This window comes from Geotrypetes seraphini, chromosome 4 (genome assembly GCF_902459505.1).
Source record: "Geotrypetes seraphini chromosome 4, aGeoSer1.1, whole genome shotgun sequence".
Lineage (NCBI taxonomy): Eukaryota > Metazoa > Chordata > Amphibia > Gymnophiona > Dermophiidae > Geotrypetes > Geotrypetes seraphini.
Window position 1 is genome coordinate 129670535 of NC_047087.1, and position 16217 is coordinate 129686751.

At 44.4% G+C, this 16217-nt stretch overlaps 1 protein-coding gene across 1 annotated transcript in view; it reads right to left on the reverse strand.

Annotated features, from left to right (window-relative positions):
* Positions 1 to 16217, reverse strand: part of DSCAM (DS cell adhesion molecule) — a 756178-nt gene that overhangs the window by 43605 nt on the left and 696356 nt on the right. The window contains exons 29-30 of the mRNA XM_033942926.1: positions 13159 to 13271; positions 13047 to 13049 (exon numbers count right to left, since the gene is read on the reverse strand). Of these exons, the coding sequence (XP_033798817.1) occupies positions 13047 to 13049; positions 13159 to 13271 (116 nt within the window). The remainder of the gene's footprint in view (positions 1 to 13046; positions 13050 to 13158; positions 13272 to 16217) is intronic.

The window sequence follows — 16217 nt, forward strand, 5'->3', positions numbered from 1 at the left end:
CTCTATCATTCACCATAAAAGACTGAGAGAAAGCAAGGGTACCTTGCAGTGATGTTTTCCCCTCTACTAGGAGGATTAAGGAATTAAAGTAACTAAATCATCAACAGCTTAACTAAACCCCAAGGGTCTCATAATAAAAAAAAAAAACATCTAAAAAGTGTCCTAAATTGGTACTTGGACGATCAAAAAAGCCAGATCGTCCAAGTACCAATAATCAAACCTGGTTTTAGATATATCTAAAACCAGCTTAGGCTTTTCCCCTGCCTCTAAGCGCCTAGAGCGAAAAGAAGCATTTTTACAAAAGGGGAAAGGGCGGGAGGTAGGCCGACCTAGACTTAGTCGTACAGCAGGTATAACCAAAAGTTTTAACAGGTTGCCTAGTCGGCAATTGTCATTTTTGACTTAGACCAAGTCAAAACAGGTATAAGTGCCGAAAAGGGGCTGCTGAGCTGATCGTGGCTGCTGCGATCAGCTAAGCGGCCCAGGCAATCTGCCCACCCTCATCACAACGATCGCAGCAGGAGAGATGCCTCATCTCTCCTGCTGCAATCCTCTCCCTGAAGTGCCGCAATTTGGAGGTGAGGGGGTGGGGGATCGCCATCGCAGCAGGAGAGATAGCCAATCTCTTCTGCCGAGACACGATCCCTCACCCCCCCCAATCCAATATGGGCAGGAGGGAGCCCAACTCCTCCTGCCCCTGCGACCCCCCCCAACCCCCCCATCCAATATGGGCAGGAGGGAGCCTATCCCCTCCTGCCCCTGCGACCCCCCAACCCCCCGATCTGATATGGGCAGGAGGGAGCCCAACCTCTCCTGCCTCTGCGACCCCCATCCCTCCGATCCAATCCGGACAGGAGGGAGCCCAGACCCTCCTGCCCATGACGCACCCCACCATGACGACCCCCGAACCCCCGATCGCTCTCCCCAACCAGCGACCCCACAACACCCCCACCCCCCTTACTTAAAATCAGTTGGCGGACAGACGGGTCCAAGCTCAAATGCCCGACAGGCCTGCCATCTGCCGAATGGCGGGCCTGATTGGGCCAGGTGCCTAAGGCCCCGTCCACAGGAGGGGCCTTAGGCGCCTGGGTCAACTGGAATTGGCCAACCCAGCCCATGTGCCTAAGGCCTTCCATTCGTTGGATGGCGGGCCTGCTGGGCGGATGGGCTTGGGACCCGTCCATCCATGCAACTGATTTTAAATAAGGGGGGTGTCGGGGGTGGGGGTGGGTATTGCGGGAATGCAGGTTGTGGGGGGTGCATCGTGGGCAGGAAGGCCTGGGCTCCCTCATGCCTGTATCGGATTGGGGTGGGGGGTCGCAGGGGCAGGAGGGGTTGGGCTCCCTCCTGCCCGTATCGGATGGGGGGTAGGGGGGTTGCTGGAGCAGGAGGAGTTGGGATCCCTCTTGCCCATATCTGTTCAGTGGGGGGGGGGAATCACGGCAGGAGAGATTGGACATCTCTCCTGCAGCGATTGCGATCACCCCTCTACCCGAACTGCCATGAACCATGGCAGGAGAGATTGGTCATCTCTCCTGCCGCGGGTTGCAGTAGTTCTGAGGTGGGCCGATTGCCATTGCGATCACGGCAGGGGAGATAAGCCATTTCTCCTGCTGCAATCGTTACAGGGGGAGGGGGGGTGAATTCTGTAACCAGTGTTGTTTTTGACAGACATCGGTTACAGAATCCAGCTTTTAGGCGAAGGACTGGCCCCTCCTTTGCCTAAAAGGTCTGGTTTTGGGCTTTGTGGCTTAGGCTGTTTTGGGGTTGATAATGTGTTGTAAGTGTAGATGTAGTGGTGGTATGGCCGTTTAAACTGCTGAACGTAGAGGTAGGCCATTCTCAAAATAAACCTCATTTTGGACTTTTTTTTTTGAGAATGGACATTTTCCCTGCTTCTACTTTCAGTGTATAGGGTCTAGGCCAGGGGTAGGGAACTCTGGTCCTCGAGAGCCGTAGTCCAGTCGGGTTTTCAGGATTTCCCCCATGAACATGCATTGAAAGCAGTGCCTGCAAATAGATCTCATGCACATTCATGGGGGAAATCCTGAAAACCCAACTGGACTATGGCGCTCGAGGACTGGAGCTCCCTACCCCTGGTCTAGGCCAAAAAGTGGCTTAGACTTTTTTTGCTTGGTTTTTTTTTTTTTTATTATTATGCCCCTCCAAGTATGTTGCTGAAATCTTTAAGAAAGATATTGGAAAAGGAAAGGAGCAAGTTGCAGAGTTCCAGTTCTACAAGGGAGGGGAGATGCAACTGAAGAGAGTCGGAGGCCAGGTATATGACCTAGTGGGGCTGTATTTTAAATTATCTTAATTTATGGGTTGAGATGATATAATCTTTTGTTGTGCAAGTCTTGAAATATGTATGTAATATTGTTAGCCGTCTTGGATAAAGGCAGATTAAAAATGTTTTTAAATAAAAATAAATAAATAAAAAGACATATGGTCAATATGAATCTCCACTACTAAACTGTACTGAGGAAGAGGTTCTGAGAGGTATCAGCAACTGTCCAAGGAGCTATAAATAGAGAAGGGGGAGAAGAGGGCTTTATTCCCTAAGAAAGTGCTGGAGGAGACATGTTGGGAAGTCTGAGTGAAAACATTTGAACAGTAAGCAATCTGGACACTTTTTGTCACTACCTTTTTGTCACTTTTTTCCTTGTGGACTATACAGTGACTGTTTTCATTTGCCACCTCTTATACATTTTTGTACTTCTGGGGAGTGCACAATAAATGGCCATTTTCATAAAAATTGTTCATGGACTCCAGAGTTTGTCATCATGAGAGGCCTGGCTAGGGTTACCAGATATCCAGGAAAACCAGAACATGTCCTCTTTTTTAGAGGAGTGTGTGGGTGCCCGGACGGACTTTCCAAAACCTAGTAGTTTGTCCAGGTTTGGGAAAGCCCCAACCTCCTGGCTGTGTCTGGAGGACCTCTGAGCATGTGCAGATGACATCACATGCATCCGTGCATGCTCAGAGGCCCTCCAGACACGGTCCAGAGGTCAGAAAAGAAAGATGTGGCTTTATGGGGGCAGGGCTGGGCTAGGGGCAGAACAAAGCAGGGCTGGGGGCAGAATGGGGTGGGGCCATGTGTCCAGGTTTCTACATGAAAAAAATCTAAGAACCCTAGGCTGGGCTAGGCCTAGGTGTGAGAGCATTGTTTGCATTCCTTTCACAGGCTCTTTACCTGTGTGCTATATGTAGTAGTAAACAAAGAATGGATCAGGGAAAACAAATCCAAAGACTCATAAAGTAAAGAGTGGAATTGTCCTAAATAAACTGGTGGATATAATCTATTGCATAAAATGTCCTTTTATTCATCCAATGACTTTTATTCAGTCAGTAACTCAATGGCTCGACATGTACATCTTCGAGCCAAAAAGGCCTGCTTCAGGAGTCTTGAAAGTCTTCTGGGCAATGTCAGATAATGTTTTGAGTGAACTTTCAAGTCGTTAATACGGTACCTGGCATCACATTTCTTGTGGCAGGACAATCGTCAAACTCTAAGAGGGGCATAATCGAAAGGGACGTCTAAGTCCGTTTACATTCATCTCGCAAGTGGTCCAAAGTAAAAAACAGCTTAAGATACATTTTCGAAAGATACCTCCAACTTTTTTTTCGTTTTGAAAATCATCAAATTATACGACCTGCCGATCTGATCGTCCAAGCCACTAAATCGTCTATCTTTATACTACATTTTCGTCCAACTTTCCGTCCAAGTCCAAACGCCTAGATCAAGCCCTATTGGATGTTGGAGGGGTCTGCAAAGTGATGGACTGCACACCCAGACATGCCACCTAAATAGTGGGCACTGCTGTGAACTTCAGAAAAAGGATGCCATGTCTTCTCCTCCCTACAAGCTTCCTTATAGGTCATGATAACCCCCCAAACCACCTCCAGAATCCCCTAGACCCACTTATCTACCACCCCAATAGCCCTTATGGCTGCAGGAGTCACTTATATGCCAGTACAAAAGGATTTTGGGGGTATATAGGGGAGTGCACATGTTTAAGGATCAATGCAGTGATTACAGGGGCTTATGGGCATGGGTCCTCCTCTTCATGAGTCCCTAACCCACCCCCAAGGTGACTTAAGCTGCCTCTGGGCTGGACGACTAGGCCTTCCTATGCCAGGCGGCCAGGTGATGATGGTCTGGAGGCTGAATTTTAAAGTTATGATTAAAATTTTTATGGGGTGGAGGGGGTTGATGATCACTGGGGTAGTGTGTGGGGGTCTGTTTTATGTGTTTGCAGTGCTTATCTGGTGACTTTAGGCGGGTTTTTGTGACTTAGACCATGTTTTACATGGTCTAAGTCACAACGTCCAAGTTCCGTCAAGGCTCTGTTGTAAAACTTTTGGTTATAAATGCTGTACGACTAAGTCTAAGCCGGCCCACATCCTGCCCTCGACATGCCTCCCGAAACGCCCCGTTTAGTTTTGGTGATTCAGCGGCACTATGAAGGCCTTGGTCGTTTAGAAATACGTCCTAAACCCGTTTTTATTATCGGTACTTGGACGTTTTTGAGAAATGTTCGTCCAAGTGCCGACTTAGGCCGGTTTTTGGACGTTTTTCTCTTTCAATTATGAGCCCCTATGTCTATAGATTTGGAGCATCAACTATTCTGCAGTTTGCCGATTGTCCTGCCACAAGAAATATGAAGCTAGAAGACTGTCAATACTCCCGAAGCAGGTCTTTTTGGCCGAAACATGTATATGTCGAGTCATTGAGTTACTGAATGAATAAAAGGCTCACCTGCAAAGTTAAGGCAAACAAGATAGGTGCCAAAGTTCAGTTGTGGATTAGGAATTGGTTATCGGATAGAAAACAGAGGGTAGGGTTAAATGGTCATTTTTCTCAGTGGAGGAGAGTAAACAGTGGAGTGCCACAGGGATCTGTATTGGGATCGGTGCTATTTAACTTATTTATAAATGATCTGGAAATTGGAACGACAAGTGAGGTGATTAAATTTGCAGTTGACACTAAACTGTTCAAAGTTGTTAAAACACATGCAGGCAGACCTTAGGAAATTGGAAGACTGGGCATCCAAGTGGCAGATGAAATACAATGTGGACAAATGCAAAGCGATGCACATTGGGAAGAATAACCCAAATCACAGTTACTGGATGCTATGGTCCACCTTGTGGGTTAGCACCCAAGAAAAGGATCTGGGTGTCATTATAGACAAAAAAAAGAAACCTTATGCACAATGTGTGGCGGGAGCCAAAAAAGCAAACAGGATGCTAGTAATTATTAAAAAAGGGATGGTTAATAAGACTAAGAATGCTATAATGCCCCTGTATTACTCCATGGTGCGACCTCCTCTGGAGTATTGTGTTCAGTTCTGGTTTATTTATCTCAAGAAAGATATAGCAGCGCTAGAAAAGGTTCAAAGAAGAGTGACTAAGATGATAAAGGGGATGGAACTACTCTTTTATGAGGAAAGACTAAAAAAGTTAGGGATCTTCAGCTTGGAAAAGAGACAGCTGAGGGGAGATTGATTGAAGTCTACAAAATCCTGAGTGGAGGAGAACGGGTACAAGTGGATCAATTTTTCACTCTATCAAAAATTGCTAGGACTAGACACTCGATGAAGTTACAGGGAAATATTTTTAACACCAATAGGAAGAAATTTTTTTCACTCAGAGAATAGTTAAGCTCTGGAATGCATTAAGAACATAAGAAGTTGCCTCTGCTGGGTCTGACCAGGGGTCCATTGCACCCAGCAGTCCGCTCACGCGGTGGCCCATCAGGTCCATGACCTGTAAGTGATCCTTTGTCTAAAAGCTTTCAGTACCCTTTCATCATCCTATCTCTGTCTCTGTCTATATCCCTCAATCCCCGTATCCTTCAGGAACTTGTCCAATCCCTCTTTGAATCCTCTTAATGTATTCTGTCCTATTACATCCTCCGGAAGCACATTACAGGTGTCCACCACCCTCTGAGTGAAGAAGAATTTGCTAGCATTGGTTCTAAACCTGTCCCCTTTCAATTTTTCCGAGTGCCCCCTTGTTCTTGTAGTTCCCAATAGGCTGAAGAATCTGTCCCTTTCCACCTTCTCTATGCCTTTCATGATCTTGTAAGTCTCTATCATGTCTCCTCTGAGTCTCCGCTTCTCTAGGGTGAAGAGCCCCAACCTTTCCAGATTGTCTGCATATGAAAGGTTTTCCAGACCTTTTATCATTCTTGTCGCTCTTCTCTGAACCCTCTCAATCATTTCCATGTCCTTCTTTAGGTACGGCGACCAATATTGGACACAGTATTCCAGATGCGGGCACACCATCGCGCGATACAGCAGCATGATGACTTCCTTCGTTCTGGTTGTAATACCCTTCTTAATAATACTCAACATTCTGTTTGCTCTCTTTGAGGCTGCCGTGCATTGTGCCGTTGACTTCATTGTGGTAAGAGCGGATAAAGTAGCTGGATTTAAGAAAGGTTTGGACAAGTTCCTGGAGGAAAGGTCCATAGTCTGTTATTGAGAAAGACATGGGGGAAGCCACTGCTTGTAATGTTGCTACTCCTTGGGTTTTGGCCAGGTACTAGGGACCTGGATTGGCCAGAGTGAGAACAGGCTACTTGGCTAGATGGACCATTGGTCTGACCCAGTAAGGCTATTCTTATGTTCTTTTCAAAGTGCATGAGAGAAACCCCCAGTTAGTGCTCAGACCCAGATTACCCAGTACCCACTATGTATCACAGAACAAATCACCGAACTGTCATGTATCCTACTGGAGCCAAACTAGAGAGAAATAACAGTAAAGCAGCATAAGTACTGCAAGGCTAGCATAGGATCTGAATAACATCACTGAATTTTTATTCTCAGACTTTCTTGTATTATTAATGAATTCTGCTGTGGGAAATTCTTACTGTGGCACACGACTTCTTAATGCATTGTTGAACAGATTCCAGCAGGAAAGCTTGATCTGCTCTCTTCTGAAACAATACATCTTCTTGTTGACAAAAATCTTTGCAATGACAGATCCTGTCCATTGCCATTCTTGGCATTTTTTAACCCAAAAAGGCTCTGTGCAGACACAATATGGATGCCAGATTGCTCAATTTGAGGTTGTGGCTCTAATCACCATGCCAAGACATCTTCCAAGTTAGGCATCAGGCACACTCCTGGCCGAGACCCACGGCTGCACAAGGTGCTATCACAAATCTTCAGTTTGACAGTCAGAAACACATTGCCAAAGTGATAACAGCCTAAAATTATGGCTTTAATATCCAGTATTCCCTTCTCTTACTATTATGCATTAATTCTCCTCTCTAATTTTTATTCAGTATTTCACTTCAGAACTATATATTTAATACACAATAATAGGAATATGTAGCCAGTATTTTATTCTTTCACTGACTGAGAATAAAGCAGATGTCTAGGAAAAGACCTGGAAGAGTTTAATAGTCTATTCTGCCCAGTACACTGTGCAGTAGCCCACTCTGGCAGCTTTTCATGGAGAACTGGTACAAGTAGGGAAAAAATAGGCATTTAGTATCAAACTCAACTAAATTATCTCACCAACTTTCTAAGATGACATTTCTACATTTACACTGATGATATGCCAAATCTAGCTTGGATATGTTTGGAAATTTGGATTTGAAACTAACTCAGTTATACACTTGAATGCCTCTGGGCTGTTTATCACACCATTAACAAAAAATTGAACGTTCAAGATATCAGGGCAGAGATTCTCACTAAACAACTGAATTGGTTCATGGTAGTATATCCCAGATTTCTCTGCATGTTTTGAGGGTGAAAGGACAGGATGCCATTGATAGACAACATCTGGCAGAACTAGAGCCCTGTTATGTACTTAGCTTAACTTAAAGGAAAAATATATTCATTAAAGCATCTATTATCTTGAAAATGAAGTTATGGTGCAGACAAAAACATCAATAGAGGTTTTCAAGAATAAGTGAAATACTTTGCTGCAAGGGGGTTAATAAGTGATGCCCTAATGAAGATCTAAAGGAGTGTTTTTCAAACTGGCCCTGGCATACACTTAGGCAGTCTAGTTATCAGAATATACACATAGCCTATCAATGTAATGGGTTTTCTGAGAAGTTGAGGGTGACAGATAAGGTTCTAGTAAACAAATAATTTTTTATATATGTTGTGACAGAAGAGAGCGAGTCAAGTTTTCCCCTTGGAGTCTGTTCGGCAATGCATCAAGAAATAGTGTGCCATAGTAAAGAGGTGATAAGCACTGGCTTAGCTACCCTTGAATGAGTCCAGGAAAAAGCCCAGGGCTGCCCAATGGTAAAGCGCCCTCTATCTGTTATCTCTCTCTTCCTTCTCCTGCCTGCCACCCCCAACAGACCTAGAAACTCATGATGGGTGGCTGGCAGAAGCAACACTGAAAACCAGGTATCTCTGATTGTCTAGTACCCACTATGTATCACAGAACAAATCACCGAACTGTCATGTATCCTACTGGAGCCAAACTATCACATCACACCACCTCCGAGGTAACTTCCTATGGTTGGGATAGAGCAGAGGAAGAGCCCTGGCAGGGCAGCCGGAGGTAGACATTTTTTGGCACTACCTCTGCTGGCACCCAGTTGCTTTTTTAGAGGGCCATGGGGGAAATATATATAGAGAGAGATTCTTACCAAAAAGGGTGAGAAGAGAGGGGAACAAGAGCTGGGGGGAACAGAGGGAAGACAGTGAGAGAGAGACTAGACTGGAAAGAAAGGGGGAGAGAGATACTGGACGAATACAGAGAGAGAGAGTCAGGATGAGAGAGAAAGAGAGAGAGAGAGAGAGAGAGAGATACTGGCCCTGGGGTGGGGGATGCATAAGGAATTGAAAAGAGTGTGGAGAAGTTTGACATGGGGAGGGACAGACACACAAAAGAGATGCTGGACATGAAGAAAACATAGGGATAAGGGCACAGAGGGGAGATACTGGACAGGATAGATAAAGGACGCAGAAGGAAGATGGACAGTGGACACAGAAAGAGAAGAAAATTTGAAAAGGACAGGAGATCCTGGAAAGAGAGTTAAGAAACAACAGAAAACGCAGAAAAGAGATACTGAAACCACAGCAATGCTCAGAAAACAAAAGTAGAATTTTTTTTTTTCTGAATTTATTAATTATGTTAGTTTTAGGAAATGTGCATCTCTGATATCTTCAGTTTCAGTTTCTATTATTATGACAAGCCGTTTATAAGGTCTCAAATGTGTTTGTTTTTTGCAGTTTGTTTACTGAATAGTAAACAGAGGGTAGGGTTAAATGGCCATTTTTCTCAATGAAGGAGGGCAAATAGTGGAGTGCCGCAGGTATCTGCACTGGAACTGGTGCCATTTAACTTATTAAGAAATGATCTGGAAATTGGAATGACAAGTGAGGTGATTAACTCCCTCTTTAACAAAACCTGGAAGTGGTTTTTATCACAGGCTGGCGCGCTGAATGCTCTTTGCTGCTCCCAACACTCAGAGTTTCAATGAGCATCAGGGGCAACACAGAGCATTCAGCACGCTGGCCTGTGTTAAAAACTGCTTTCACAGATTTGTAAAAGGGGGCAAGTTTGTAAATGGCACTAAACTGTTCAAAGTTGTTAAAACGCATGCAGATTGTGAAAAATTGCAGGAAGACCTTAGGAAATTGGAAGACTAACCCCCTCCTCTTTTACAAAACTGCGCTAGCAGTTTCTAGCACAGAGAGCTGCTCTTGACGCTCATAGGAATTCTATGAGCATCGAGAGCAGCGCAGCTCCCCGCGCTAGAAACTGCTAGCACAGTTTTGTAGAAGAGGGGGTAAGCATCCAAATGACAGATGAAATTTAATGTGGACAAATGCAAAGTGATGCACATAGGGAAGAATAACCTAAACTATAGTTACCAGATACTAGGGTCCACCTTGGGGGGTTAGCGTCCAAGAAAAAGGTCTGGGTGTCATTGTGGACAATATGATGAAACCTTCTGCCCAATATGTGACGGCGGCCAAAAAAGCAAATAAGATGCTAGGAATTATTACAAAAGAGATGGTTAACAAAACTAAGAAATTTATAATGCCTCTGTATCACTCCATGGTGTGATCTTATCTTGAGTATTGCATTCAATTCTGGTCACCTTATCTTAAGAAAGATATAACAAAACTAGAAAAGGTTTAAAGAAGAGCGACCAAGATGATAAAGGAAATGGAACTTCTTTCACATGAGGAAAGACTAAAGAAGTTAGGGCTCTTCAGCATGAAAAAGAGAAGGCTGAGGGGAGAAATGACTGAAGTCTAAAAAATCTGTCAAAAATTACAAACACTAGGGGATATCCAATGAAGTTACAGGGAAATAATTTTAAAACTACTAGGAGGAAATATTTTTTCACTTAGAGAATAATTAAGCTCTGGAACATGTTTCAAAAGGTAGTAAGAGCGGTTATGTAGCTGGCTTTAAGAAAGTTTTGGACAATTTCCTGGAGGAAAAGTCCACAGTCTGACATTGAGACAGACATGGGGGAAGCCACTGCTTGCCCTGGATCAGTAGCATGGAATGTTGCTACCATTTGGGCTTTTGTCTAGATTGGCCACCATGATGACGCCACTGGGCTTGATGGCCATTGGCCTGACCTAGTAAGGGCTATTCTTATGTTTTTGTGGAGTTCTGAAGGGTTTTTCCCTCCCCCCCCCACCCCGCAGGTCAGACAGATGTTGGATCACACGGTGGAGGGCAATCGAAGAGAGGCCAGGCCCGTGCAGGGGAAGGGGATTGTCAGGTCAGGAGCAGGAACAGAATGGAAGTTCTACAAAGTGTGTACTGAATTATGTGCGAATGAGGACTTCTGCGCAAATTCTGCACTGTGAAGATGTGCAGAATTCTGTCAGGAGTAAAGAATGTAACCTTTATGGAATTGTGGCTGCAGTCCTTACCACCTTGTTGGGCAGACTGGTCTATGAAAATCTTTATCTCTTGTCATTTGCTATGATACTATGTTACGATCAGTATGCATGCAGTAGCTTTGTTTGCAACAAATATCTCAGGAGTTCAGGCCTCAAGTGATATAAATATATGCATGAGATAAATCTGCATGATTCTACCTCCATTGTATGCAAATCTATCTCATGCATATTTATTAGGGATATCTTGAAAACCTAGCCTGTTTGTGGCACTATGAGTAAAGACCTAAACTCCTACAACCCTGAATTACAAAGTACCCTAAGAATGACTTAAGAAACATTGGCCTAGTGTACTCAGAATAAAGCTGAACACAACTAACAATTTTATTTATATAATTAGAGGGGCATAATCAAAAAAAGCGTCTAAGTCCCCTTTTGGCCTAAGTCCCTAAACGTTCAACCCAGAAGCAGGGAAAGTGTCCATAACCAAAACAAACGTCAATGTTTTAATTATGGCCTTTCTCTACCTAAACGTCCAATCACCATTACATCTAAAAGTACACCCACACCACGTCTACACTTTTCAACCATAATGAAACAAAAAAACGCCTAAGCCCCAAACGTCCATCAGAAGGGCTTTTAGGCGAAGGAGGAGCCAATCCTTTGCCTAAAAGCTGGATTCTGTAACCGGTGTCTGTCAAAAACAACACCGGTTACAGAATTCCCCCTCCACACACACACACACACAACCATCCAGGCAGGAGGGTGCCCAAGCCCTCCTGCCATGTCAAACCGCGACCCTCCCCCCCTCCCAACAACATCGGGGCAAGAGGGAGCTCAAGCCCTCTTGCCCCAGCCAACCGCGGCATATCGGGGCAAGAGGGAACTCAAGCCCTCTTGCCCCAGCCAACCGTGGCACCCCTGACATATTGAGGCAAGAGGGAGCTCAAGCCCTCTTGCCCCGGCTAACCGTGGCACTCCCGACTCATTCGGGCAAGGAGGGAGCCCTCCTGGCCCAGGCTACCCCCGAATCGAGTGGGCCAGGAGAGAGCCCAGGCTCTCCTGGCCCGCGGTGAACCCCCCCCCCCCGCCGCTACTTGAATGGGCCAGGAGGGAGCCTAAACCCTCCTGGCCACGGCGACCCCCCTACTCCCACCCCGCACCACATTACAGGCAGGAGGGATCCCAGGCCCTCCTGTCCTAGATGCAACCCCCCCTCCCCCCAATGACCGCCCCCCCAGAACCACCGACCACCCCCCCAGCCAACCCGCGACCCCCTGGCCGACCTCCACGACCCCCCCATCCCCACCCCCCTTCCCCGTACCTTCGTTTCAGTTGGCCGGACAGACGGGAGCCAAACCTTCCTGTCCAGCAGGCAGCCACCGGCAGAATGAGGCCGGATTGGCCCAGCCATCCCAAAGCCCCGCCCACAGGTAGGGCCTAAGGCGCCTGGGCCAATCAGAATATGCCCGGGAGCCTTAGGCCCCTCCTGGGTGCGGGGCCTGAGGCACATGGGCCGGGTTGGGGCCGATATGGGCACATGGGCTGATATGTTGGGGGTGCTACGGTTGGCTGGGGCAAGAGGGCTTGAGCTCCCTCTTGCCCCGATATGTCAGGGGTGCCGTGGTTGGCTGCGGCAAGAGGGCTTGAGCTCCCTCTTGCCCTGTTGTTAATTGCGAGGGGAGGTGTGATGGATCGCAGCAGGAGAGATGTCTCATCTCCCCTACCGCAAAGCCATCACTCTTCTACCGGAACTGCCGAGGGTCGCGGCAGTTTGGGTAGAAGAGTGATGGCATCGCGGTAGGGGAGATGAGGCATCTCTCCTGCCACGATGGTTAGGTTGCCGGGCCGCTGAACTGATGGCGCCAGCAGCCATCAGCTCAGCGGCCCCTTTTTCGGCACTTAGACCTGGTTTTATTTTGTCTAAGTCAAAAAGGTCTAAGTGCAGATTAAACTGTTTTGGTTATACCTGTTGTAGGTGACCTAGGTGTAGGTCAGCCCACCTTCCACCCACCGCCCGCCCTTTCCCCTCCTCTAAACACGCCTCTTTTCTCTCTGTGTGTTTAGAGGCAGGGGAAAGGCCTAAGCTGTTTTTAGATACGTCTAAAAACCAGCTTTGGTTATGGGTACTTAGACGATCAGGCTTTTTGATCATCCAAGTAGCCATTTAGGACACTTTTTAGACTTTTTTTTTTTTATTATTACCCCCTTAATATGCAGTTAAGATACTATTGACTACATGTAAGAATGACTTTCTCTCATTCTGTTTTTCAAGAAAACCTTGATAAAGCAGACCCTATATGCATTGCTTGCATACCTATAGTGTCCATTGTGTCCCTCTCTTCAATGAGAAGTTGCGCTCGAGGAATATCAATATGCATCCTTAGTGTCTGCTGTTTGTTCAGAGTGTCTGAAGTTCGGGTGTTCTTGCTGTAGATAGAACAAGGATAAAAATACATTCATTATCATCATTAATTTCTTCCATGTTTTTCCAACTAATGGAGCTCAGAACATGATAAAACAGTTTTGAATCTGAATTGAAATATACACATTAAGATACAAGGCTCTAAATCAAAGTATATAGAATATAATTCTATAAAAGGATGTTTATTTATAAAGAAAAGTTGGCACCTGCTTTCCTTTATAGAATATTAACATAGCAGGGCAAATACAGCTGGCATAAATGCTTGCACCTAGATAGCTAGAAAACACAGTAAAAAAATGCTTTTTTGTGTTATGGAAGCTTTGCACCATCAAAAAATATTTTGATTCAACATCCTTTAGATTATTGGTGCAGTCTCTGATATTAAGCATCCTTGATTACTGTATTATAATATACATGGGATCAAGAGAATCTTCAAAAGATTATTATTCAGAATTCAGCGGTCCGTTTCATTTTTGGCCTGATGAAAAATGACCATGTCAGCCCTTATTATAAACAATTACATCGGCTGCCAGTGGAGGCAAGAATTTTGTTCAAATTTGCCTGTATTTGTTTCAAAACCCTGACTGGCTTGGCTCCAATTTACCTTTCCTCTCACTTTGAGCTGTCTTATACCATCATGTCTATCCGCTGTTCTTGCTTATTTGTCTACCCAACATTAAAATCTTGCTGTTATAAGAGATTCTTGGATAGAACACTTTCATTTCTAGTAGGCAAAATGATTGCCTGGTTAAGTGATATATATGGGGAAAGGAAGAATTGTTGGACATGATAGTGGTGGAGAGGAGGAAGGGAGAAATGTTACACTGGGAGGGAGGAGAGATGACCTAAAGAAGGGAGAGATGTCAGACCACTGGAATGGGAAGGAGAGAGAGAGATGCCAGATCACAGAATGGAAGGGAAGGAGGGGAGAGAGAGATGCCAGATGACAGAAAGGAAAGGAGAGAGATGTTAGACCTCAGGAAGAGGGAGGGAAGGAGAGAGAGATGCCAGACCATGGGAGAGGAGAGAGATTCCAGGCTATGGGAAGGAGAGGAGAAAGATGCCAGACCATATGAGGGGGGAAGAGGGAAGACAGAGATGTCTGACCATGGGAGAAAGATGAGATGGTGCATAGGGATGGAGGGGAGACAGAGGGAGGAGATGGTGCACAGCAATGGGTGCGACAGGGAAGAGATAAGAAGAAATGCTTCTTATGAATAAATGGGAGTAGGGGAGTAGAAAGAGGAAAGAGATGGTACACATGGATAGATGGGAAGGAAAGTCATGAAAAATTTGACTTTGAGAAGAAAGCATGGAAAAGTAGATTTTGAGCAGAAAGCAGAAAAATGGAAGAACGTTGAATGTTAAAAGTTAATGCTAAAGATGGATGTATGGCAGAAAGTGAAGGAGAGAAAACCAGCAAATGGATAAGGTGGCCCTGGTTACACAATTAGACAGGCAGAAGGAAGTGCAGCCAGTGATTGGGAAAGATGGTTTGAAAACCAAAACCACCAGACAACAAAGGTAGGGGAAATGATTTTATATTCAATTTAGTGATAAGGTCTCTGCAAAGCATTTTGGAAGCCACGTCACTGAATATACTGATTCATTCCCTCGTGATCACAAAGATAGATTATTGTAACTCCCTTTATAAGGGTATCTTATTGAAAGAAATCAGATTTCTTCAGCTCATACAGAATACCACTATCAAGAAACACGACCATGTTACCCCGTTATTAAAGAATGCACATTGGCTACCCATTCAACATAGATTAACATATAAACATATATAAAGATGATGGTTTAAAATACTTAGGAATTATTATCAAAAATACTATTGAAGATATAGTCAAAGAAAATGAAAAACTTTTATTAAGAAAAATAACAGAAATGTGTGAGCAATGGAATCCTTTACATCTTTCTTGGTGGGGAAGAGTTCAAACAATTAAAATGATGATATTGCCTGTGGTTTGCTACCAAATGAGTATGATACCAATATTTTTTCAGGGGTCATTTTATAAAAAATTAAACAATCTTCTTACAAAATTTGTTTGGTTTGGGAAAAGACCCAGAATTGCTTTAGTATCATTACAAAGACCAATTGTGGAGGGAGGGGTAAATTTTCCAAATTTTTATAGGTACCATCAAGCCTATATTCTAAGACAGGGTATGTATTGGATCCTCCCAGATCTCATGGAGAATGTACCAGATTGGTTATATTTAGAATGGCGGCTCCTGTTCCCATTACATTTAGAACATTTAATTAGTATAACAATGCCTAGAAGATACAAAGATAACAGAATTTTATTAGATACTTGGAAAACATTAAGATATATCAGTAATCTATCACCAGAACCAATAGCTAAATCACTAAATCAATCTATTTGGGTAAACTCCAGGATCAAGATTGACGGATTTAAGATCGTCTGGAAACAATGGATAATTGCAGGTATACGGACATTGAATGATGTCATTTCAGAAGGATCAATGCTTAGTTTTTCACAATTGCAAAATAAATTCGGTTTAAATAAAACACAATATTTTAAATGGATGCAATTGAAGCAGGCCATTCAGGCAGGGTTCCCTGATTGGAAAGATCTTAATACTCAATATAGTCTGCAGGTTTTATGTTTCCAGGCGGACTACTTGGGTCACCAAGCCGCAAAATGGTATAAATTGTTATATGGATTTTTAAATAAAAAAAAGAAAACTGGACTTAGGGATATTTGGAGTATTGAAATTGGACAGACAATTTCTGCTTCTTAATGGCCACGATTTTGGTCCTGGAGATTAAGGTCTACAAGGTCAGCATCTATGAATCAAACATGGATGTTCTTGTTACATAGAGTATTATGGACCCCTACGCGCCTGCAAAAGATAGATAGTACTAGATCCAATAGATGCTGGCATTGTAGAATAGAAGTAGGGACGTTAGATCATTTAATTTTTTT